The sequence below is a fragment of the Schistocerca serialis genome, chromosome 11 (assembly GCF_023864345.2).
Source record: "Schistocerca serialis cubense isolate TAMUIC-IGC-003099 chromosome 11, iqSchSeri2.2, whole genome shotgun sequence".
NCBI lineage: Eukaryota > Metazoa > Arthropoda > Insecta > Orthoptera > Acrididae > Schistocerca > Schistocerca serialis.
This window is the reverse complement of record NC_064648.1, coordinates 174,713,541-174,737,267: the sequence shown is the minus strand read 5'-3', so window position 1 is coordinate 174,737,267 and position 23,727 is coordinate 174,713,541. Positions and strand designations below refer to the sequence as shown.

Below are 23,727 nucleotides of genomic sequence, written 5' to 3'. Positions count from 1 at the left end.
TTCATATCAGTGCACACTCTGCTGCAGAGTGAAAATCTCATTCTGGACTCGTGGTACTGATCTTATTAAAGATCTAAGCTCTGCAACTTGTGCATTACGGATATTATTTAGATATAAATTTTGAGGTGAGTATGTCAAAAGGTTGACTTAGTTTTCATATTTTCATTCACTAATGTCTCACAGTATCCAAATCCGGGATAAATCGTCACTGAGGAAAAACTTGCTCATGGGTCAGAAGCTTGAAATCAGGATAATGTGTGGTGTCCACTGTAGAACCTCTCGTAGTCAGCTCATTAAACGACTGGGCGTACGGGCAACAGTGTCACAGGGTATCTACTTCATTATTGAGTTTGTTGTCAACGGTCAGTTACGTTCTTAACATTCATAAACAGAATCACTCGTGATATGGTACAGAAAAGTGAGGTATTCAGCCATAAAAAAAAACATGCAGAAGACAGGCCCATGTAACCTATACGGTCTAGGATTTTGCCAGTTTATTGTCGGTGCAGAGCGAGGCTTCCCGGCCGACGTGCTCCACGAGTAGACATGGAGCACACTGCTGGGAGCAGTGAGTAGTGTGTGTCCAGAGCCCAGGGAAGGGGGAGACTGTGTAATTCTCAGGCTAATTAATTTTGGAACCACAAGTGTGTCACTGTTATAAATTAAACTAAACTAAAAACACAAAGTAGGTACATATTTCTTAATCAGACATCAGAGATGTACTGAGTTTTAGTCAACTCTCCCACTTCTGATTTTCTCGGTCTTTCTGCCTGTCGTGAGATTGATGGTCTGCATCTTAGGTGCAATATGCAGTTTAGGCTCCTGTGTCAGAGTTTCTTAAATGTATGTTATGTTTCCTTGTTGTTGAAAACAGTTGTTCACAGATGTAGGGTAAATGCAGCATTGGCATTGAGCCTGCAGCTGTCTCGTGTACTCGGAAAAATATTGATGCTGAAGGGAATACCTGTAGAAATCTCTCTCTATTGATTCTGTCATGATATGCCCCATCTCATTACATGCAGTTACTTCAGGCTGCAGATCAATGTGAATGTCATCAGTGTTTGCTGAATATGGAGAAAAATGACTGTGTAGTGCTGTCACATTGTTAAATTGAAACTGTAAATTTCTGTAAACTAGGTGGATAGCATTTGAAATCTGTTAGTAACAGAGACCTTCGGTGGTGACAATTTTGGAACACGAACTGGATTTCCTTTATCAATCTCATTCTTCCGGAAGAGATTTTTCATTGTGAATGCTTGTACGCAGCTGACGGATTGCGTTTTCAACAGACCATAACCCGGAGGGTTGCTCAACTTTAACAAAGATGCTGTAACTTAGCAAACGAGAAAGACACAATAAAAAACACACAAACACACACACAAATTTCAAGCTTTCGCATTAATTTGAACCCAACAATTATGTTACCAGTGCTCTCGTATCTTATTACTGTGCGAACTACACCCATTACACTTTCCAAAGTGACACTCTTTGCTCGTTCATTCTCCTGCTGAGTCGTGCAGAGAACGCCTAGGGTTTCACCGGGTACTGGAAGCTTTTTTCATCTTCTGATTCATTTGCGTTAAAAGTCTTCATTTATTTACAATGGGACTGGCCCTCTGGCTCTAGATACAGAAACAAATAAATTCCACGATAAACCTGTATTTTCTGCAGTCTTCTTTAACACTGCTAAGAGTGTCCTTCACTGCTGTCGATAAATGGCAGTTCATCTCGACCTCAGGTTCTCTGGGTACTTATCTGATAATTATCGCTGGCTGTGCCGTAACGAATTCTTCACAAAAATGTACGACCGGTCTGTGAGTGTCACCAGCTGTATCACGTACGCAGTGCACAATTGCCGTGTTTGATACCGGTGCCTTGCAAAACCGAAGACTCTTCCCACTGCAGATTGAGATCTGGAAGACATTGCCAGTGTTACACAACACTAAATAGCCATTGCTGCTCAGATGGCCTTCCCCCACTCCACAGGTGGTGCTCCTCCCGTGTCATCTCGACAGCGTTTGAGTGCGCGCGTTACCTCCCACTTCCCACCACGTCGCAACTGCTCCGCTCACAGACGGGATTCTGAGCAGGCGCAAGTGCTCGGGCACAAAATCTGCGAGTGCGAAGTCCCGGTTTAGTGTAATAAAGCTGTATCACAAGTATGACAGAAATACATTAGATATTGCAATTTCAAAATTTTTAAATAAATGACATCTTCAACTTTTGTAGTCCTGTCTTCCTCAGTTGCGTGTAATATTACGGTATATTAAATAAATGTAAATTATCAATATACTGTAATTTTAAATAAATATTTACTGCTTCTGATACGGATATAATAGAGGGAAACATTCCACGTGAGAAAAATATATCTAAAAACAAAGATGATGTGAGTTACCAAACGAAAGCGCTGGCAGGTCGATAGACACACAAACATACACACAAAATTCAAGCTTTCGCAACAAACTGTTGCCTCATCAGGAAAGAGGGAAGGAGAGGGAAAGACGAAAGGATGTGGTTTTTAAGGGAGAGGGTAAGGAGTCATTCTAATCCTGGGAGCGGAAAGAGTTACCTTAGGGGGAAAAAAGGACAGGTATACACTCACACTCTCTCTCTCTCTCTCTCTCTCTCTCTCTCTCTCTCTCTCTCTCTTGCGTGCGCTCACACACACACACACACACACACACACACACACACACACACACACACACACACACACAGATATATCCATCCACACATATACAGACACAAGCAGACATTTGTAAAGGCAAAGAGTTTGGGCAGAGATGTCAGTCAAGATGGAAGTACAGAGGCAAAGATGTTGTTAAATGACAGGTGAGGTATGAGCGGCGGCAACTTGAAATTAGCGGAGATTGAGGCCTGGTGGATAACGGGAAGAGAGGATATATTGAAGAGCAAGTTCCCATCTCCGGAGTTCTGACAGGTCGGTGTTAGTGGGAAGTATCCAGATAACCCGGACGGTGTAACACTGTGCCAAGATGTGCTGGCCGTGCACCGAGGCATGTTTAGCCACAGGGTGATCCTCATTACCAACAAACACTGTCTGCCTGTGTCTATTCGTGCGAATGGACAGTTTGTTGCCGGTCATTCCCACATAGAAAGCTTCACAGTGTAGGCAGGTCAGTTGGTAAATCACGTGGGTGCTTTCACACGTGGCTCTGCCTTTGATCGTGTACACCTTCCGGGTTACAGGACTGGAGTAGGTGGTGGTGGGAGGGTGCACGGGACAGGTCTTACACTGGGGGCGGTTACAAGGGTAGGAGCCAGAGGGTAGGGAAGGTGGTTTGGGGATTTCATAGGGACGAACTGAGAGGTTACGAAGGTTAGGTGGATGGCAGAAAGACACTCTCGGTGGAGTGGGGAGGATTTCGTGAAGGATGGATCTCATTTCAGGGCAGGATTTGAGGAAGTCGTATCCCTGCCGGAGAGCCACATTCAGAGTCTGGTCCAGTCCCGGAAAGTATCCTGTCACAAGTGGGGCACTTTTGAGGTTCTTCTGTGTGAGGTTCTGGGTTTGAGGGGGTGAGGAAGTGGCTCTGGTTATTTGCTTCTGTACCAGGCCGGGAGGGTAGTTGCGGGATGCAAAAGCTGTTTTCAGGTTGTTGGTGTAATGGTTCAGGGATTCAGGACTGGAGCAGATTCGTTTGCCACGAAGACCTGGCTGTAGGGAAGGGACCGTTTGATGTGGAATGGGTGGCAGCTGTCATAATGGAGGTACTGTTGCTTGTTGACTGACATCTCTGCCGAAACTCTTTGCCTTTACGAATGTCTGCTTGTGTCTGTGTATGTGCCGTTGGATATGGGTGTGTGTGCGAGTGTATACCCGTCCTTTTTTCCCCCTAAGGTAAGTCTTTCCGCTCCCGGGATTGGAATGACTCCTTACCCTCTCCCTTAAAACCCACATCCTTTCGTCTTTCCCTCTCCTTCCCTCTTTCCTGATGAAGCAACTGTTGGTTGCGAAAGCTTGAATTTTATGTGTGTGTTTGTGTCTTTATCAACATGCCAGCGCTTCCGTTTGGTAACTCACATCATCTTTGTTTTTAGATATATTTACTACTTCTAATTTACTGGAGCTAGCTAGTGCCATAAATAGCCCCAGAGGTACTATGTTATTCTTTTATGCGATCAGGCCCAACAGACCAATTGTTGCTATAAGTTCCCTTCTCCGTCGTCTTCTGTCAGTTGCTGCCTTCTGTCCACACCTATCGCCAAATGTCACAGTCTTCGTGGAGGCTGTCCGTGCACTTTTCCCCTGTCTTCCCGTCGGTCTCCTGCCTGTGGGAATGAAATCGGGACACTTCTGTTGTCACCTCTTGTCTTGCATCGCTGCTACCTGTCCAGCGCACTGTAGTCTCGTGTATCTGACGAATCCCGGTATATTGGCATCTAGGTACTGTTCGTCTAGCTTGTGGCCGTGTCTGATCCTCCGTTCACTTGTGCTTGCATCTTACACCGCACTGTAGATTTCCCCCAGCCCTTTTCTCTCAAATACTGGAAGCTTATGGCAGTCCTGCTTTCAGCTACTCCACATCTCACTGCCGTACAGTACCACAGGTTGGATCGAGGTTTATTTTGCCCAGTAGTGAACTGTCTCGAGAGACATCCGGATGGAAATGGCTGTGTCGGGCTGTAGAAGGAACGGTTTCCTGCCTGGATTCTGGCTTATGTCTCTGCTTTGTATGATGAGTTCTCTGTGAAAAGTGCTTCCAGGTATTTAAATTTGCAAACTATCTCGTAGAACCAGTCTGTCACTTCCAGTGACTGTTTGGTATCTCGACCTCGTCGACGAGTCGTAACGACTACTCCGACTCGGCTTCGTTTGTGAGTAGCAGCCATCTCCGGTGCCCTGGTTTTCTGTTTTAATTCCTCTTCTGAGCTGCCGATTGAGAAAATGTCATCTGCCTAGGCTAGGTATGCCTAGTTCTCCACTTCGAAGTTCTTTTTAAAAGTTTCGAGTATGATTTTCTCGAGGACAACATGGAACAGGTTAGGAGGTAAACTATCGTCTTGCATGAGAATTGTCACAATTTCCAAGTCACCGGTTACTCGGTTTTTCCGTCATCATCCTTCTGCATTTTTCACTCAGGGAAATCTTTATCGGGTTGACTAGTTTCTGTGGCCTCCCGCACTCTCTTAAACAACGGAACAGGCTCTTGCAGTGTAGATAGTCATAAGCGCCTTTGTGAATTCTACAAACAGAATGTGTAGTTCCTTATGGTGTTCTCTCAGTTTTTCAGCAAACTGTCTGAGAACGAGCTGTCGACCGCCCCGGTCGAAAACCTCCCCGATAATTCGCCGACCGATGATTGTACAAAAGGTTGAGTTCTTTGTATAAGGACAGTATCTCGTAGGTTAAATTAATTTCGATTCCTCGAAAGTTGTCACATTTTGATTTGTCATCTATCTTATGGACTGGATAGATTAGAGCCATTTTCCATTCCGTTAGTAGTTTTTCTTTGGTTCAGATGAATTGTACCAGCTGGTGTGTTCTGCAAGTTCCTCACCTCCTGCCTGCATCATAGTGACCTGTGGTCCATCTTCAACTGGGCTCTTATTCTTCTTAAGCCATTTGATTTGCATTTCAATCTCGTGTGGTGTGGGTGGGGGGGCCGATGTGGTTAGAGACCAGAAATGAAACGGTACTTCAGGTTCATCACAATCAAGAATCTGATTAAATACTCCTTACATCTTTTGACAATTTCACTATTGCTAGATAGGATTTTACCATCTGAGTGTTCGACAAACTTCTGTCTGGTCTGGTGCCCTTTAGAAAAATGCTTCACCTTTTGGAACATTTCTCTGGTCTCGTTTCCCCTAAAGTCTGCTTCTGCCTCAACGACAATGTCTTTAACGTACTTCCTCTTTGCCCTTCTCAGAGTTGCTCTTGCCCTTCTCAGAGTTGCTCGTGTAGCTCTTTGAACCTCCTCAGTTCATGCTTTACCCTGCACCAGGTCTGTCCCCTGCAGCCACTTTCTCCTGGCTTTCCTGTATGGGTTCCAAAGCATTGGCGCATTCCTGTCTGAACCAGATCTTCTTAGCAACTGGGTCTCTCTTGACCATTTCCTTTGCGGTGTGTCACTGAGCTCCGGATGCCTGTCCATATTTGTTCAGGGTCTTCACAACCGTCTTGTTCACCGAGTGCTTTGAAACGGTTGTTAAGTTGCATCTTTTAGCCTTTCGTCATGGTATCTGACAGCCTTCTGTGAATTGTCCCTGATCCTTTCTGCACTCTATACTTTTAATGAGCCTTGGACCAGAAACAGGTCACCCCTACACTGGGCACCACACGCTGTCTTAATGTCTGATACCCAACTTTTGGTTCTCTTATCTGCGGCGATGGGGTCTGTGTGGTTTAGTGTCCTCCCATCTGGAGACACGCAGGTTGTTTTACATATGTTCTTGCACTGTAAGTTTGTACTGGAGGGGAACAGACTTCTCAGTGTGGCAGAGCTAATGAACCTCTCGCTATTATCATTGATTTGCATTGCCTTGGAATACTTTTTACTTCCCAATTTTAGCATTTGTATCACTGCTGAGTATGCTCAAGTGTCCAGCTGGAGTGATATCTGCCACTACTTCATGCTGAGCATAGAACTAATATGCTTTGCATTCATTGTTAAGAGGGATTCTTGGGTTGACAGGTACAAATACAGAAATGTTGGTGGCTAAGATGACCTCTTTCACAGCTTCCATAGAAGATTGTATAATTCTCAGCTTAGAGGCTGCGTGAATCTTCCCACCGTATTTCTTGTGGAGTAGTTATATCTAGTCTGTATTTATTTGGTCACACTAGTTGCAGCTCCTTCCTTCTACAGATGCCTCACATTCCATGTTCTGATTCGTGTACTGTTTCTTTGCCATTGTCCTTGTCTGATATTTTAATCAATGTTCTGAGGCTTACTTGTAGCATTGAAAGCAAGTTTTTTTTTCTGAAGAAAGGGAGCTGGCCTCTTGTGCAAACCGAGGTGTCACTCTCACAACTTACAGAGTGCAGAAAGTTGAAATAAGCAGTTCTCATAATATGCAAAGATCAGCACATTCCCCAAACTGGGGACCTATCAAGAATGGGGTTCCACAAGGGTCGGTCTTGGGTCCTATGTTGTTCTTAATGTATGTTAATGACTTGCCATTCTATATTCATGAAGAGGCAAAGTTAGTTCTCTTTGCTGATGATACAAGTATAGTAATCACACCTGACAAACAAGAATTAACTGATGAAATTGTCAATACTGTCTTTCAGAAAATTACTTAGTGGTTCCTTGTAAACGGACTCTCACTGAATTTTGGTAAGACACAGTACATACAGTTCCGTACAGTAAATGGCATGACACCATTAATAAATAAAGACCTTAATCAGAAGCATATAGTTAAGGTAGAATATTCAAAAATTTTAGGTGTGTCCATTCATGAGAGATTAAATTGGAAGAAACACATTGATGATCTGCTGACACTTTTGAGTTCAGCTACTTATGCAATAAGGGTCATTGCAAATTTTGGTGATAAACGCCTTAGTAAATTAGCTTACTATGCCTATTTTCACTCATTGCTTGCATATGGCATCATATTTTGGGGTAATTCATCACTGAGGAATAAAGTATTTATTGCACAAAATCTTGTAATCAGAATAATAGCTGGAGTCCACCCATGATCATCCTGCAGACATTTATTTAAGGATCTAGGGATATTCACAGTAGCTTCTCAGTATATATACACTCTTATGAAATTTGTTATTAACAACCTAACCCAATTCAAAAGTAATAGCAGTGTGCATAACTACAATACTAGGAGAAAGGATGATCTTCTCTATTCAAGATTAAATCTAACTTTGGCACAGAAAGGGGTGAATTATACTGCCACTAAAGTCTTTGGTCACTTACCAAATAGTATCAAAAGTCTGACAGATAACCAACAAGTATTTAAGAAGAAATTAAAAGAATTTCTGAATGACAACTTCTTCTACTCCATAGAGGAATTTTTAGATATAAATTAAATTAAAAAAATATAAAAGTTGTTATATTAACTTAATTATGTTTTAAATTAACTTAATTATGTCATGTATTGGAAAATTTGACTCGTTCCACATCATTACGAAATATCGTATTCATCATCCATGGAACTAGTATTAATCTAATCTAATCTAACAGGATTGCTGGCTTTTCTGTAGGGGTGGGCCCCTGTAGCTTCTTGTGTATAACGTTTCCATTTGTTAGCCGGTAAGTCGTAGGTGAGGTTAATTTCTCAGCCCTCCAACACAGTCAGCTGACAGACCTAGTTTCCCTCTAGGGTTGGTTATCCAGGGGACACCTCGTGCAGGTTCGTGTATTGAGTTGGAGTGGAGAGGCTATGAAAATCTTGTTCAGTGAATCGCTAAGTTACCGATGCTGCTGTTCTGCATCGACATGTCACGCTCCCTTTTTTCCAGATCTCCTGCTGGTCTGGAGACAACCCCTGGTTGATTCCAAGGACCTATTAGCAAATTTGTACATATTTTAGTTAAAAATTTTCAGTTTATCCATAAAAAGATTCCATCATGAGGCAACCTGTTACAGAGTTGTCTTGTAGCAGCAAGGTGGGCTGTCATCTGCTGCACGTTTGTTATTCAATATCGTACGATTTTCATATCTGGTTGATGTATTGTAATGATAAATATGCCTTTATGCTGTTTTCTGTATTCTCTTTTACATACTTAATTATCATATCAACATACGAAGAGTACACAGCCAGTAAATTATATATGTAATGAAATTATGTTCTTTCCATACTAGATGCACATCTCTCACATTGTATGGAAATTTATATTCATCAGATTTTTCATGCAAAAGCAGTGATTTGTCATGTATCCCAAATATTTTAGGTGGGCCTTAATTTAACGTATCCTTATTCTGTGTAAGGTGATTCATAATAAGGTTTTCTGTGGTGTCTTTATTGTTTCACATAGCTGACTCAGTACAGCCCTGCTAATAAAGGATACATTATCAGTGTAGTGGCCTATGCTAACTTTGAGTTTTCTGACAGTGGTATATCATTAACATATATATACAAGGAGCCAAAGTGGCCCAAATGCTTCCCTGTGGGATATTACGTCTGAGGATTTTGTATGACTGGTTAACTGGTAACCCTTCAGTTTTGTAGTACAGTTTGACACACTGCTTTCTATCAAGAGGATAAGAATACTTCCTTATTGTATTCACGAAAGCAAGTCTCGTGCCCAACATCCTAGGTAGCAGGAAACAAACCCCCTAGTAAGAATATTTGTTCAAATGAGTGTCGATAGGCGTGTGGCACCGGAGTCTGTCCTGTCTTCTAACTCATGTAACACACAGAAAGTTGAGTATCTTATCTACCGGTTTTCGTTCCTAAGAGTTATCGGGCACATTTTCTCCCGTGTTCTGGCTGATATTTGCAGCTTTATTTTTGCATCGTGTTGGTGGAGTCAGGCCAAACGAATACCACCCGTCACGTCTTTGACGCGATGCCCAGTGTCGATGGAAAGAGTCGGTTTGTTTCCTGTTACAGTCAAGATTATTTTTAAAGAGAAATTTTGTGTGTCCATTCAATTGAGCAGTCCCAAATTAGTCTATTGCAGTATTTGTCTTTTCGATGTGTACTAACAGAACAGTGAAACACTCAACACAGTCGGGACTCCGGCACTGCTGCTAGGCAGCAGTAGTCATTGTGGACAGGGCGGTGCTGCCACGCCTGGAACACCGGCTATTCTTCGTGTTTTACTCGAACCGTCTATCAGTATGTTGCCTGTTGTTATGTGTTGTGCACATAGTTCCGTGTAGTCAGTACGTACACAACTTTCCCACTAGAGCGCGCCCCGCTAAGCACAACAGTGCAGGCGCAGCGGTTGTCCATCTCCGCACTACGAGATGGCGCTGCCTTAGAGACAGACCAAATTCTGCTTCCGCCGATCCGCGTATTAATATGTCACGCAGCCAATGAGATTGCTGCTAACGTAGAACCTTTTCTCCTCGTGGATCACACTCGCGCAGTGATAGCTGAACGCTCGAGGTATTATAACAAGTGTACAGATCTCCGATTAGTCAGTCTGCATTTGTCTATAGTCAAGTTTCAGTCTGCGCCTAATAAGATTATCATATTCCTGTACACAGCCATGAAGATAAATGAATACACACTTTGTCAAGTATCAGAGATATGTGAGAATAAGATTAACGTCCCAAGACCAAAGAAACTTCAGATTGTCAATTGTAAATAGCATCCAGAACCAAGTTAAGTAGTTTTTAGGCTTGTTATTATTTTAATAAATGTGTGGGAAAATGAATCAAGTTCTGTTTAAAGTTGGTCACCGTCAATCTGCTACTCTGAGCGTGCAAGTGGCATTTCTATCGTCTGACCTAACGGCAGAAGATGAACATGCCACGATAAAACCACGAGACATATTGCTGACACTCGCCTACTTCCTTAGAGCGACAAGTCAAATAATCTGATGGTGTGTGTACCGAAGGTCTTACAGTACGCACACCACATTATGAATATTAGATATAGTTCTATTCATATCTATAATGCTCCACAGAATCTCCAGGTGCATCAGCAGAACCTGTAAACAAAGACCAATTTACAATCGTAGGGACTCCACAGTGTGCAGTGCGGACTCCAATAGTGAAGCTGAAGCTGGACGGCTCTCGTAGTAGAGGTGTGAAACAGCGTAGACCGTCCACAGCGTCCAGCCTCTTACGGAAACACTACCACCTGAAAATTGATTTAGTGATCGATAAAATGAGTAGATGATTTAATTGAATTGTTGTCTCACCAGCTATTTTGTGATGATGACATTGAATTTTATTTCTCTTTTTCTTAAAAATTCAGTATCGACGACATTCTGTATGTGTACGCAATCTGATTCCAGATTTGTGTAGTAACCCACGTGCACAGAGGATCTGATACGTTTACAATAGGTATACAATCTTTGATCGACTACTGTCAGCTAATACACACAATTACCACACACAAACAGAATGGTCATTTCCAGTTAAAAAGGTATGTTGTTGTTGTTGTTGTTATTATTGTGGTCTTCAGTCCTGAGACTGGTTTGATGCAGCTCTCCATGCTACTCTATCCTGTGCAAGCTTCGTCATCTCCCAGTACCTACTGCTGCCTACATCCTTCTGAATCTGCTCAGTGTATTCATCTCTTGGTCTCCTCCTATGATTTTTACACTCCACGCTGCCCTCCAATACTAAATTGGTGATCCCTTGATGCCTCAACACGTCCTACCAACCGATCCCTTCTTCTAGTCAACTTGTGCCACAAACTTCTCTTCTCCCCAATTCTATCCAATTCATCCTCATTAGTTATGTGATCTACCCATCTAATCTTCAGCATTCTTCTGTAGCACCACATATTGAAAGCTTATATTCTCTTCCTGTCTAAACTGTTTATCGTCCACCTTTCACTTCCATACATGGCTACACTCCCCACAAATACTTTCAGAAAAGACTTTCTGACACTTAAATCTACACTGTATGTTGACATATTTCTCTTCTCCAGAAACGCTTTCCTTGCCATTGCCAGTCTACGTTTCATATCCTCTCTACTTCGACCATCATCAGTTATTTTACTGCCCAAATAGCAAAACTCGTTTACATCTTTAAGTGTCTCATTTCCTAATCTAATTCCTTCAGCATCACCCAACTTAATTCGACTACATTCCATTATCCTCGTTTTGCTTTTGTTGGTGTTCATCTTATACCCTCCTTTCATGACACTGTCCATTCCGTTCAACTGCTCTTCCAAGTCCCTCGCTGTCTCTGACAGAATTACAATGTCAAAAAGCTATAACCTATGGATAAAACAAATATTGCACTACACTAATTTCAGACTGCTCTAATAAATAGGCACATTAAATTCTGCTCAAAAGATAATTTTGTTTATAACAGGAAGCAAACTGACGCTTTTTGTCGACACGGGATGTCACGTGAAAGGCTTCGTCGGCAGTATTCGTTTGGGCTGACTCCAGCTGCAAAAATGGAACTGCAAATATCTGCCGAATCACCGGAGAAAATGTTCCTGAAGACTCTTAGCCAGCTTGGATAACTGTCTAGCGATAGTTAATAAGTTCAGTCTTTCAATCTGAATTTCACTAGACAGTTGACATTTAACCATTTGACGATCACACAGAAATGGTGACTGGCTATTACTGTGGCAACTGTCGATCTGTGTTGCCTGGAACTGCAGCTCGAAGGAACTGCAGAAACTGTGATTCGATCCACAACTGCAGAAATCCAGGAACGGGCTGTGCAGAAACTGAAGCTTTCCTGTGTCGAGTTTGCTCGTAGAGATTAGCTTTTATTGCCGTGATTGTTATTTTAATTCTGTTGACCGCAGTTTTCTCGGATACATCGCAAATCATGAAATTTTGGTTAGGCTAGGACAGGAGTTTAAATTCGCGCCATCTGCCGCAGTTCAGTCATCGGTCATTTATAATCGGCTGTTGACAGAGCATCTGAGATTCTGCCATACCTCGCGGTGGCAGCTGCCGTCGTTGCTTCGTGTTTTCGAAATGACGCGACATCTTTGTATGTCGCCTGTAACTGAGCCGTTGTCGGCAACCAGTGTGGCGGCACCGTAACGGCAAGTGACAGTTGTCAATAGTCGAGTAATTTTAATCGGACTATATAGTGTGTATACAACTCCTGAGTGCACTTTTTTGTCCTGTTACACATTTTGTTTAAAACGTCATGAATGGAAGGCTTTTCCCATCTGTTTCTTGTTTACAGTAGAGACTTGCTGTCTAGCATTTGCATCCTTATCAGTGAAGCTGTGCTTAAAAAATGGAAGAAAATAGTGGACCATAAATCAACAGTGAAACGCAACACTACTGGCAGTTAAGCCTGCTGGTAAGGCAATATGTTTCAGGCTGATGATTGTAAAGAAGACAGGTAGTCGCGGTGAGGAAGAGAGTGAAAGAAAGAACTGTTTCCCAGCTGCACACTTAATCTCTCGCAGTACTTCACCTGCCTACTGTGCTACAGCACTGAGTACCATGAAGGTGTATGTGAACCTGCTGACAAATAAGACATTCATTATGTAACTTCAATTTTTTGAAGTGATAATTAAAACTTTATGACCAACTGTTGCATTAACTTACAAATGAAAGTTGGTTTAAAATTTTGAGTTGTACCATATCCTCCAGAATCGTCACACACCATCATCGGTGTAGAGGACGTGCACTCGTCCGTTGTTTTGTAAATATGTTTTATTTTTGTTTCCCGTGCTACACTGTGGGGTTACAGACTAAACAGTATATCTGATCTGTCGAGTTATGTTTCCTGTAGACACTCTACAGTGCCTCGTATATTACAGGTCGGCAGTCTGCCAAAACGACCCCTCAGAAACCCAATGTACCGACCTGACGCCAAACCAGGCATCTGACAGCTGCTAACCTGATGACGCTTCCCTACTGAACTAAAGGTATGATGCTCCTGTCATTATGTAGTGCTGCAAAGCAGATTATTTGTAGTAGTATTAGCAGTAGTAGCAGTTTTATTCATCCGTAGATCTCTTTTTACAAGGATATAGGACATGTCAAAGTATTAACAAGCTAAGATCAATTTAAAATAAGCTAATTTGTATACATATACATTTACAGACTTCTAGTTAGAGACAATCATTAGATTTACTGCTGGTATACAATACTTTTTTTTTACAAATAACTGATTAAATAATGTAATGCCACACTGTTCACTCATATCTCACTATCAGTCACTGCACACACTATACAGCATTCGGGAGGATGACGGTTCAATCCCGCGTCCGGCCATCCTGATTTAGGTTTTCCGTGATTTCCCTAAATCGCTCCAGGCAAATACTGGGATGGTTCCTTTGAAAGGGCACGGCCGACTTCCTTCTCCGTCCTTCCCTAGTCCGATGAGACCGATGACCTCGCTGTTTGGTCTCTTCCCATAAAACAACGACCAACCACACTATACACATTGTTTCATAACACACACACACACACACACACACACACACACACACACACACACAGTGGTGACCTCTGGGCCATTTTCTGTACTGCAGCTTCCAATTTGCAATCCTGAAAAACTGAGTCAGCATCGCTGTGTAATGAGTGAGATATTTATTGTGTTGTAACATAGTGATTACCTAATGTGTAAGGTATGTAGTGACTGAAGTTAACTGTGTGGAAATGTTAGTATTGTGCTACCAGTTATTTCCCAGTGTCAGTTGTCTAAATTTTTATTTGTTCAACTTCCATTTAATGTTCGCAGAGTGTAGTAACACACAAATTTCGTGTAGTATTACTTGTCTTACAGCCTTAATTGAATACACTATGACTATGGACGGAAGAAAAAAAAAGTGTGACCGTGACCTCCTCCCTCCCCCCCCCCCCTCTCTCTCTCTCTCTCTCTCTCTCTCTCTCTCTCTCTCTCTCACACACACACACACACACACACACACACTACTCAAGGAGCAAACCCTAGCGTTCTGCATGACATCAGTCATGGATTTCCTACACAAACTGGATGTATTAGGACCGCGAACACGATGTTGCTTCTGATGCTCGTGTATACCTCATGACAGGCCAGGTCATCAGGAGAGGTTGTTTACAGTGGTGTTCCCTAAAATGGGAGGCTCACTGAAACTTCAGCATTGTGAGTATTAAATGTCACACTTATTGAAATATTCCAGCCAGTTGTGTTGTGGTCGAATGAATTTGTTGGAGACACCCAACATTTTGTCCTCATCTGAGGATGACATATTCAAGTATGGGAAGGGGGTGGAGGGAGTTTGCAGCTTCTGTCGAACTCTGATTCACACTTCGACTCACTAAAAAAGTCAAACTTAACTCTGCACTCGGGTCCCGAAGACCGTGCGATGTTGTGACAGCTCACTGTGTCATTCTTTTCCATTTGGTGTCGTGTGTGCGTGCAGTACGGAGAAACGTGGGGTCTGCACACTGCTTTCCCAGACGTTGTTAATTTTCTAGATTTCAGAGCTGCTTCTCCACAGTCGCGTAGTGCCTCATCTGGCATCGTGCAGTCGAGGGAAAAATTCCCAGCAGTACCGGGAATTGAACCTGGGCCCTCTGCTCGACACTCTGGTGTGCTGACCACTCGACTTCAGAGGCAGACATACTCTATTAGCAGAGATTTTTTTGACTGTCACTTAATAACCTGGAACATTTTAATAAGTGTAATATTTCCAGCCACTAATGTGTACATTAACAGTATTAAGAGCCAACTGTATAAAATAGTTGATCTTAGTTTAATACAAAAAATGAAACCGGATTAAGCTGAATCTACCTTGCATAAATTTTATGTGGCATTACTTGACCATCAAGGAGGATCTGTTTTGACAATTTTGCGGGTTACGTCATAATCGATTGCAGATGTCAGTTCACAACGTAGTGAGAGTATAAAATAATGAATTCGTTTTTCAATTATTGCGCCAGTCACGATTCGGCATCTCCGCTATATGGTGAGTAGCAACTTTCCTTCTCTCGTATTGAATTAATTTTTCCATAGATACAAGTTAAAAACAATTAAATAATAAAGAAGTTGTTGTTAACACTCCCACACTGCACAAATTTGGAATAATATTTTTCTTATCACTAAGATCGAAGAAGTTTGAAGAGTTTTTTTCTTCTTACTTTCCTCCATCTATACAATACAGAGCCTTCAGTAATAAGTATTGTGTATCGACAGTGTACTATTAATACCTGTAACCGAAGCATGACGATTGTGTCAGAAGCCGATTTAGCGGTGTTACCGAGCACATATTGTCCTAATTTAGCTGGACACTAAATGTCGCTCGGTCGATTTAAGTTTAGTATTCGACACTGCAGTGAATTTATAAACTGGATTCTTTTCTGTACTAAGAGTTCAAATTAACTTCCAGTCATAGATATTTATACCTCTGGTCCAGAGTGTTCTCCATCGCCTTATGTCTAATGTAATAAAATAAAATAAGGATAACTCGAGAGAAATTAACTGGGACGAACAGTATTCTGTCTGACTGACACACAAGCACAAAGGATAAGAGCTCGACAGCTGGTCGGTGGCCGTACTCCGTAAAATGCCGTGCAGGAACTGCAGTAGACCTGATACATGACATGGCCGCTCTGACACGTGGCCCTGCCTTTGATAGGATAGTAGGAAATTGGAGTAGGACGTTACAGGGTGGGTGTGTCGGACAGGTCTTCCGCAGCGACGTGAGTCGTGTAGCAAGGACTTAGGTGAAGCAGTAGTGCTCGCGTTTTTGCTGATGGCATTGGAGGAAAGAACGCCACTGGTTATGAACTTCATCTGGCAGATTTTTGTTTTGATGAGAAACAAATGTTCTGTCCGAAGAAGTTTTGAGCTCGCAGTCAGTAGTTGTTAACTACCCTCCCCAATATTTCGTTCCACAATTTATTAATACGCTCTGAATATTTCGCGCACATTTCGAGATTGTCGCACCTGTCCGGCGGGCAGTGCCGTCTCTGGTGGAATTCTGAAACTAGTCTGTCCTCAGAATTGCCTCTCACTCTGTCGTCTATGATTAGAACAAATTGTGCAGACAATAGTGTTCCACCACTTCCACCTGAAATTTACGTAGTTGAAAGTGGTTTTCTGTCCACCATCTAAGATTGCGGATCTTCCAGCATCAGTGAAGGATAATTTGTTACTATGGGAGGCTAGAATTTACGGAATGCTTTGCCAGTGTGGTGCGGCTTATATAGGTCAGACGGTGCATGCCGTGAAACCGTACTGCGATGAACACAAATGATGCACTCATATTTTCAACCGTGTGAGTCTGCTATTGCCGAATACTGTATCTCCGCAGCTTGGACATTAGATGGTGTATGATGAAGCAATAATTTTGGGCACAGAGACATCTTTTTGGGATGCTATTATTGTAGAATCCGCGGAAATTCACGCAGTGGAAAATCTGATGAACCGTGATAGTGTTAGTGGCTACCAGGTGGGTAATGTGTGGAGCACTATTGTCTACAGAAATTGATCTAATCGTAAATGGTAGAGTATGCCAGTGGCTGTGACAAAAGAATGGACTAGTGCCACAATTCCACCACCGAGGATGGTGCCCACTGGATAGTGTGGTCACTCCCCCACCGTATCTTGACACGTGTGGAATACTTACAGCGTGCTAATAAATTGCAGAATGTGCAATGTCTTTGTCGGTCTTCGATGGCTCACCTGAGGATGACTGGGATGTGCTCAGTCGAAATAGTGTGGAGTGTAGTAAATGACTATCAGTTGCTAGTGTAAAATTCCTTTGAATATACAGTTTGCTGGGAAAATTTTAAAATTTATAGAAAATGCTTGTTTCAAAGGCCAAGGAAGCTTATTGTCTAATATGGGCTGTGAACAGGCACTTTAAATTTTCTACAACTATTGTTCAGTTAATTTATGGTAATATATTTGAGACTGAAAAAGTTTTGAATTTATCAGAATGGAAAAAAAAGAAGCTGACAGCTTTTTAATGGTATTTGTTTACCAAGAAATGTGATAGACTTCTATTCATCATTTTGATTTGCAACTCCTTGTGTTGGCTGTGTTTGCAGTTAAAATTGTTGGATGTGAGGTCCGCCAGTCTGAGTGGGCTGGGACACACAACAAACCACAGTCACACTGTGTTTTGGTGAAGTGAAAAGTGTTTTACTATATTATTTGTGGAAAATACTTGTTACAGTTACGTGTGCATCACAACACCGCTGCATGATGCGGAGAATGGAAGTGCTTGCCACACGAAAACATGACAAGCTACCTGTAGTAATTAACACACAAGTGATCCGGAAAATTCGTGCACACCAAATGTAAAGAATAAATAAAAACGAAAATCCACTGATGGTGGCACAGTGGTGCCGAAACATGTTTGGGTACTGAGAGAAAATGGTGTTTTGCATAACTGGCGGACCTCACATCTGACAATTGTGATAGACTTATTAAACAATATTGTTTATTTCCTCTGGAGGCATCCTCAGATACAAGTTTACAGTTGTAATGGTTTTAAGTCTTACCTTGGCCATTACTAGAATTTTTATGTCCTGGACAGCATTTTGTAAACACAGCATAGGCAGTACACAGTTTTAGTATATTGTTTAATATAGCAGGACAGATAAAAAAAATCTACTCCCAAGCAACAGCAGGAGCCAACACATACAAAAAATTTAAGTAAGTATGCAAGCTTTTGGAGACAGGGGCACCTTCTTCTGGCAGAAGGGTTAAAGGGGAAGGAAGAAGGGTGAAGGAAAAGGACTGTCGAGATTTAGGAAATGGGGAGAGTTGTGGAAAAGTTGCCCAAAACTCCGGCTCACAGGAGACCTACCGGGCTGGATGAGAAGAAAAGATTGACTGTCAGGGACTGCAATGGGCAATATTTGAAAACCCGAGACATCCCTCATCCTTCCCCCTCAGCTGTTGCGCAAGGAAGAGGAACGATTGGTTCCGAAAGCTCTGCAGTTAAATTTAACTTTATTGTGTGTGTTTTCCCCTGTCGCCACTTGGTGAGTTGATTATTTATCCATTCATTTATATTATATTTTCAAAAATTGATTATCTCCCTTTATTTGAATTGCACAATAAAGCTTTTTCTCACAGATTCAGATCACTGTCTCTTTATCAGTTATCAGATCTACCCACCTAATTTTCAGCATTCTTCTGCAGCATTACAGTTCAAAAGCTTCAGTTGTGTTCTCTTGTGTGTCGTTTATTGTCCATATTTAATTTCATATAAGGACACACTCCAGACAAATAGTTTCAGAGAGTAACACGAAATGTATATTCTACACAGACATCTTTCTCTTTTTCAGGAAAGCTTTTTGTGCTGTCGATAGTCCACATTTTATATTGCCTTTGCTTATGCCACTGAACGTTACCTTGCTGTCTAAAAAGGAAAACTCATCTACTCGTTTTAAGTGTCACAGCATTAATTCAACCTAACGTAATCCGGCTGTATGCCATTACACTGTAAGTGAGAACCTTCCCACTCACTCAAACCCTCACTCTTTCATGTTTGATAGTCACAGTGCCCCAAGCACGTGGAGCTTAGATTATTTCTCAACCACTGCACAGTCAAGATAAATCAAAGTAGCCTGTCAGGTTATATGCAACTAATCATTTTGTGAATACAGAAGTCATACATAACTAGTAATTGCAATACTTTAGTGATGTTTTCTTTAAACTAAGACTAAAATTAAACTTATTATAGTAAAACAGCATTGTGTGAACTATAGATGAGCAATGAATTCAATAAGGGGATGTTACACGTGTCCATCAAATACTATTATCGAGGCTTCTCGGGAGGAGAAAGGCGATGCTGTCGGGACAGCGAGTGACATCGCTCGGCGAAGACAAAAGTCGCTCTGTTCCCACAGCACCCGGCTTGTTACAGTATTGGATTTTGTGCTTTTTTTGTCTTCTTAATCTGCAGCTTACTGTCAGTTGATTCCCCCCCCCCCTCCCCCCTCCACACACACACACACACACACACACACACACACACACACACACACACGTATTCTTCCATTAGAGACACCAAATACATGGAAGTGCAAAAAGAGTTAGGTTTTACGATACCCGAACAAAGAATAGTATACATTGCATAAATAGATGAAACTGTTTTTATTAATAATAAAAAAACACTTCTTTTTAACAGTGAAACATTCAGCTTTTTGAAGGAGAAAAATACAGTTCTTAACATTAAGGAAAACAAAGGATATGATGAAAATGTGCTATTCAATCCCTCTCAGCACTATTTGTGAGTTTGTCTATATTTTATTAGAGATGTAAGTGTAAATGTTTTGAAATGCTTAGATGACCTTAAACCACTCTTTAAGTTCTCGGCAGTGTGAAAAAGTTTCCGTAGTACGTTTATAGAGAACAGTCGTTAATAAATTCTGCTGTTTTATTTTCATTTGTGACGACTGACATTTTTCCAAAGGCTACAACTGTGTCAGTAACACTTTAAGTAACGAAACACTCCGCCAGTTTGACATGCCGTGCCTTCCTTCAGCGCCGACATGACGAGCGTGGGCCGCCTGCCTAGGGGCCCGTGGCGCGGGGGCGGGCGGACGGCGGCGTGGCTGTGCGGCGCGCTGGTGGTGGGCGCGCTCACCTACATGTGGCACGGCGCGCACGTGCACCTCGGAGAGCTGCGCGAGGCCGCCAGCAAGTGCATGCAGCACCAGGAGGTGCTCGCCGCACAGATGGAAGGTACGTGCCGGCTGCGAGGACACTTCGCCAGAAAAGCCGACCGGCACTTACTAACGGTTCACTCTAAAATTGGGAATTAAGCACTGTTTTCTCCACAGAGTGTTCAAAAAAGTCTCTCCGCAGTGCCGTACGATTGTTAGCCGCGTGTGCACTATACCGCAGTGAATATACCAAAATGAAACTCGGTGAATTAAAAATTATTAATTTATTGAATATTCATTTTTACTTACAAATTTTCACATAATGGAATGTTGGGAGAGTCCACTCGAAGGGAAGTAACCTAGACAGGCAAACAATTGTACACCACGCGTGGGTAACAATTACACGGCACTGCGGAGAGACTTTGTCGACACTCCGTATATTTGCTCCTTAATGAAATGTGCTATAAAAAAGTCTCTATTTTTCTAAACCTACATCTCAGTTCATGGAATCTCTACTAGAAATAAAAATAATCTATATAATTTATGTCTGAAGTGTGGACCACCGCATTGAACTTTTTCCAAGTGTCACTCTTCCTCTTGTAGAGCAAAAAATTGTAATTGTATACTTTGTACTACTTAATTTTAGTCTTGGACTGTCCAACAGTTTCACAGAACACAGCTTCATTATAGATGGACTGATCGTGAAAGTTTGCTGTTTTTGCCCTGTCAGTCCTGCAGTAAAACAGTGAGATCGTGTGCTCACACCTGTATCACTACATTGTGCACTCTAATGCTAGAAAGAGGTTTTATCCAAAAGCTAATAACCTTTTGATAACTCAACACATCTGCTTCTGTACTGTTTGGTGAATTGTTGCCTCTATCCCATAAATTATTTACATTCCATCAGAGCTTTCATTATAATAATAATAATCTTCGTTAGTTAAAGGCCCTCACTTTAGTGCAGAAAGGTTGTGGAACATACATTTTGAATAATTTACCAGCAACCACAAAAAGTTTAGCTACTGAAAGAGTACACTTGAAGAGAAGTCTCTCATTTGCTGATAGACAACTGTTACTCGATTTGTGAATTTCTGAGTAGGGCCAATTGATGCAATTGTAATTAAAATGATCAAATAGTTTGATTTTTGTGTAAAATCTAACTTCGGTACATCTTCACTGCAGTAATGTAGTGTCTGTAAGTTTTGTAAAATTCTTGTGCACTTTTGTGTATACATATTTACACATTTATGATGGTTTACATAAACATTTAAAGGGAAACATCCAAATGATTAATGGAAAATCTCATATAAAGATGTGAAACACATACTAACAAAGAGATAGAGGGGCTGGTCAGTTCTTACCTCAGCTCAATACAGCCGATACATAAACAAAACAGAAAATTTCTGTTCTGTTTTGTGGATCTATCGGCTGTACTGAGCTGAGGTAAGAACTGACCAGCCCCTCTATCTCTTTGTTAGTAAAGGGAAACATCTTTAAGATTAATTACCTCTTATATTTCATTGAGTACCATGTCACTTAGTTTGTGTGGAAGGAAATTAGCATATCTTTTCTTTTGTAAATTTTACATTTTCTACAACTTAGAGAAGCTACCCACTGTGGATCTACGGAACAAATGGTATTTCTTCCTATTTATTTATCTAACAACAGAAAATCTAGGGAGGAATCTATCAAAATTATGAAAAGGGTAGTTGCTACTCACCAGATACAGGAAATGCATAGTTGCAGAAAGGCTCAACAGAAAGACTGTCAGGAACTGAACTTTTGGCCAATCGCGCGCGCGCCCACACACACACACACACACACACACACACACACACAGTCCCTGGCTACTGAGGCCACTGCGACTGTTGGTGAGTTGGTGGAATAGAGGGCTGTGTAATGCTGGAATGGGAACAGCAAAGGGGCTATATGGCTAAGGACAATGACGAATGAAGGTTGAGGCCAGTAGCCTGTGCTGTCTGGATAGTTCCCACGAACACCAGGTAATTCCATCCCAAATCAACACAGTGATTTTACTCCCCATCCCAGATTTTGATGAAACTTGGCACAAAGGTAACAAACATATGGATAGCCTGCCCTGTTAGCCGTGCAGTGTAATGCACTGCTTTCTGTGCACGAATCTGCGCGGTGGATTAGTGTCGAGGTCCAGTGTGCCGGCCAGTCTGTGGATGGTTTTAAAGGTGGTTTTCCATCTGCCTTGGCGAATGCAGGTCGGTTCCCCTTATTCCACCTCAGTTACACTATGTTGGCGGTTGCTGTGCAAACACTTTCTCCACCTACGCATACACTATAATTACTCTACCACGCAAACATTGGGGTTACACTTGTCTGGTGTGACACGTTTCTGGGGGTGGGGGAGGGCGGGGTGGGGGGGAGTGTCCACTGGGGGTTGGCCTGCACAATAACCCTGGGTTTAGTGTTTGGTGGTGATGGGGTGAATGGACTGCTATAGCCTGTTGTGGGTTTGTGAACCACTGAGGGCGACAGCGGGAGCGAAGGCTCTCTGTTGTTTCTAGGTCCCCAGTTCCATACAATACAACATATGGGTAAATTAAAAAAGCCCAATTTTATTCAAATCCGTTGACCCATTTTGAAAATTTGGCATTGTTAAATTGTGAAAAATCGCCAACAAACACTACACCATTATAAATTCAAATTGCTGCTGCAGCTCTTATAATTAAGCGTAAATGATAGGAGAGGTGTTATTTTGCAGCATTTTCCATCAGCTTTCCTGTGATGTAGAACACATTATGAGTCTGAGATGATTTTTTAAATTTAAATGGAAATATAAATTTTTAATTTCTCAAAAGATGCATCTTGAAAAATTTCAAAAAATTATTTATGATGCTTCACATTATTGTTCATGTATTCCCTATGTATGAAAATAGAACTGTGATGGGTTCACACATTTATAAAATTTCAAAAATTCACATTTCACTAAGAAAATGACATTTTTGTAAAATTTATAGAGTTAAGCAGAAATATACATAATATTATTCTTAATATGTGTTCCAAATGTCACTAGCAAAACCTGATTTAAATAGTCTTTGTTTTAAGATTGAACTTCTAGTTAAATGCTCCTTTTGTTTATGATCTTCTTGTTCAATACTCTTTTGTTTTTACAGTTTCATCCCCCAGAATCTGATATATTCAACCTGTTGGTGTTACTGGGTTTGCCTTACAAAGAATACCATTTATAGATAACCACAGAATATCTGACTTTATAGGATTTGCGTAAAACACTGATGGGTCAGCTGGGCAAAGGAAAGCAACTTTAACTTCATCAAGACCTTTGTCTTTTGTTAAAATATAAGCTAATCACAATTTCTTGCCATGGACAATGGTAACATATGCATGAATGTCTTTCAAAGCCAGTCTTTTAGGAGATTTTGTAACTGTTTCAACAGTAGATTCTGTTGCATCTGAAAAAGTTTTTACCAATATTTTGGCTATGACTCCAGCTGCCAGAGACTGAGGTTGTGTGTGTTTGAGTTGCGTTTGCACAGGTGTGAGCCTGTGTGTATGTTTATTTTTGACAAATGTCTTGTTGGGCGAAAACTATCTCT

The 23,727-nt window shown here is 41.6% G+C and overlaps 1 protein-coding gene across 1 annotated transcript in view; it reads left to right on the top strand.

Moving 5' to 3' along the window:
• The window catches only part of LOC126426608 (Golgi integral membrane protein 4-like), a 141,934-nt gene that overhangs the window by 12,865 nt on the left and 105,342 nt on the right, over nucleotides 1-23,727 (top strand). The window contains exons 2-3 of the mRNA XM_050088500.1: nucleotides 13,348-13,455; nucleotides 20,020-20,219. Of these exons, the coding sequence (XP_049944457.1) occupies nucleotides 20,027-20,219 (193 nt within the window). The 5' untranslated portion in view covers nucleotides 13,348-13,455; nucleotides 20,020-20,026. The remainder of the gene's footprint in view (nucleotides 1-13,347; nucleotides 13,456-20,019; nucleotides 20,220-23,727) is intronic.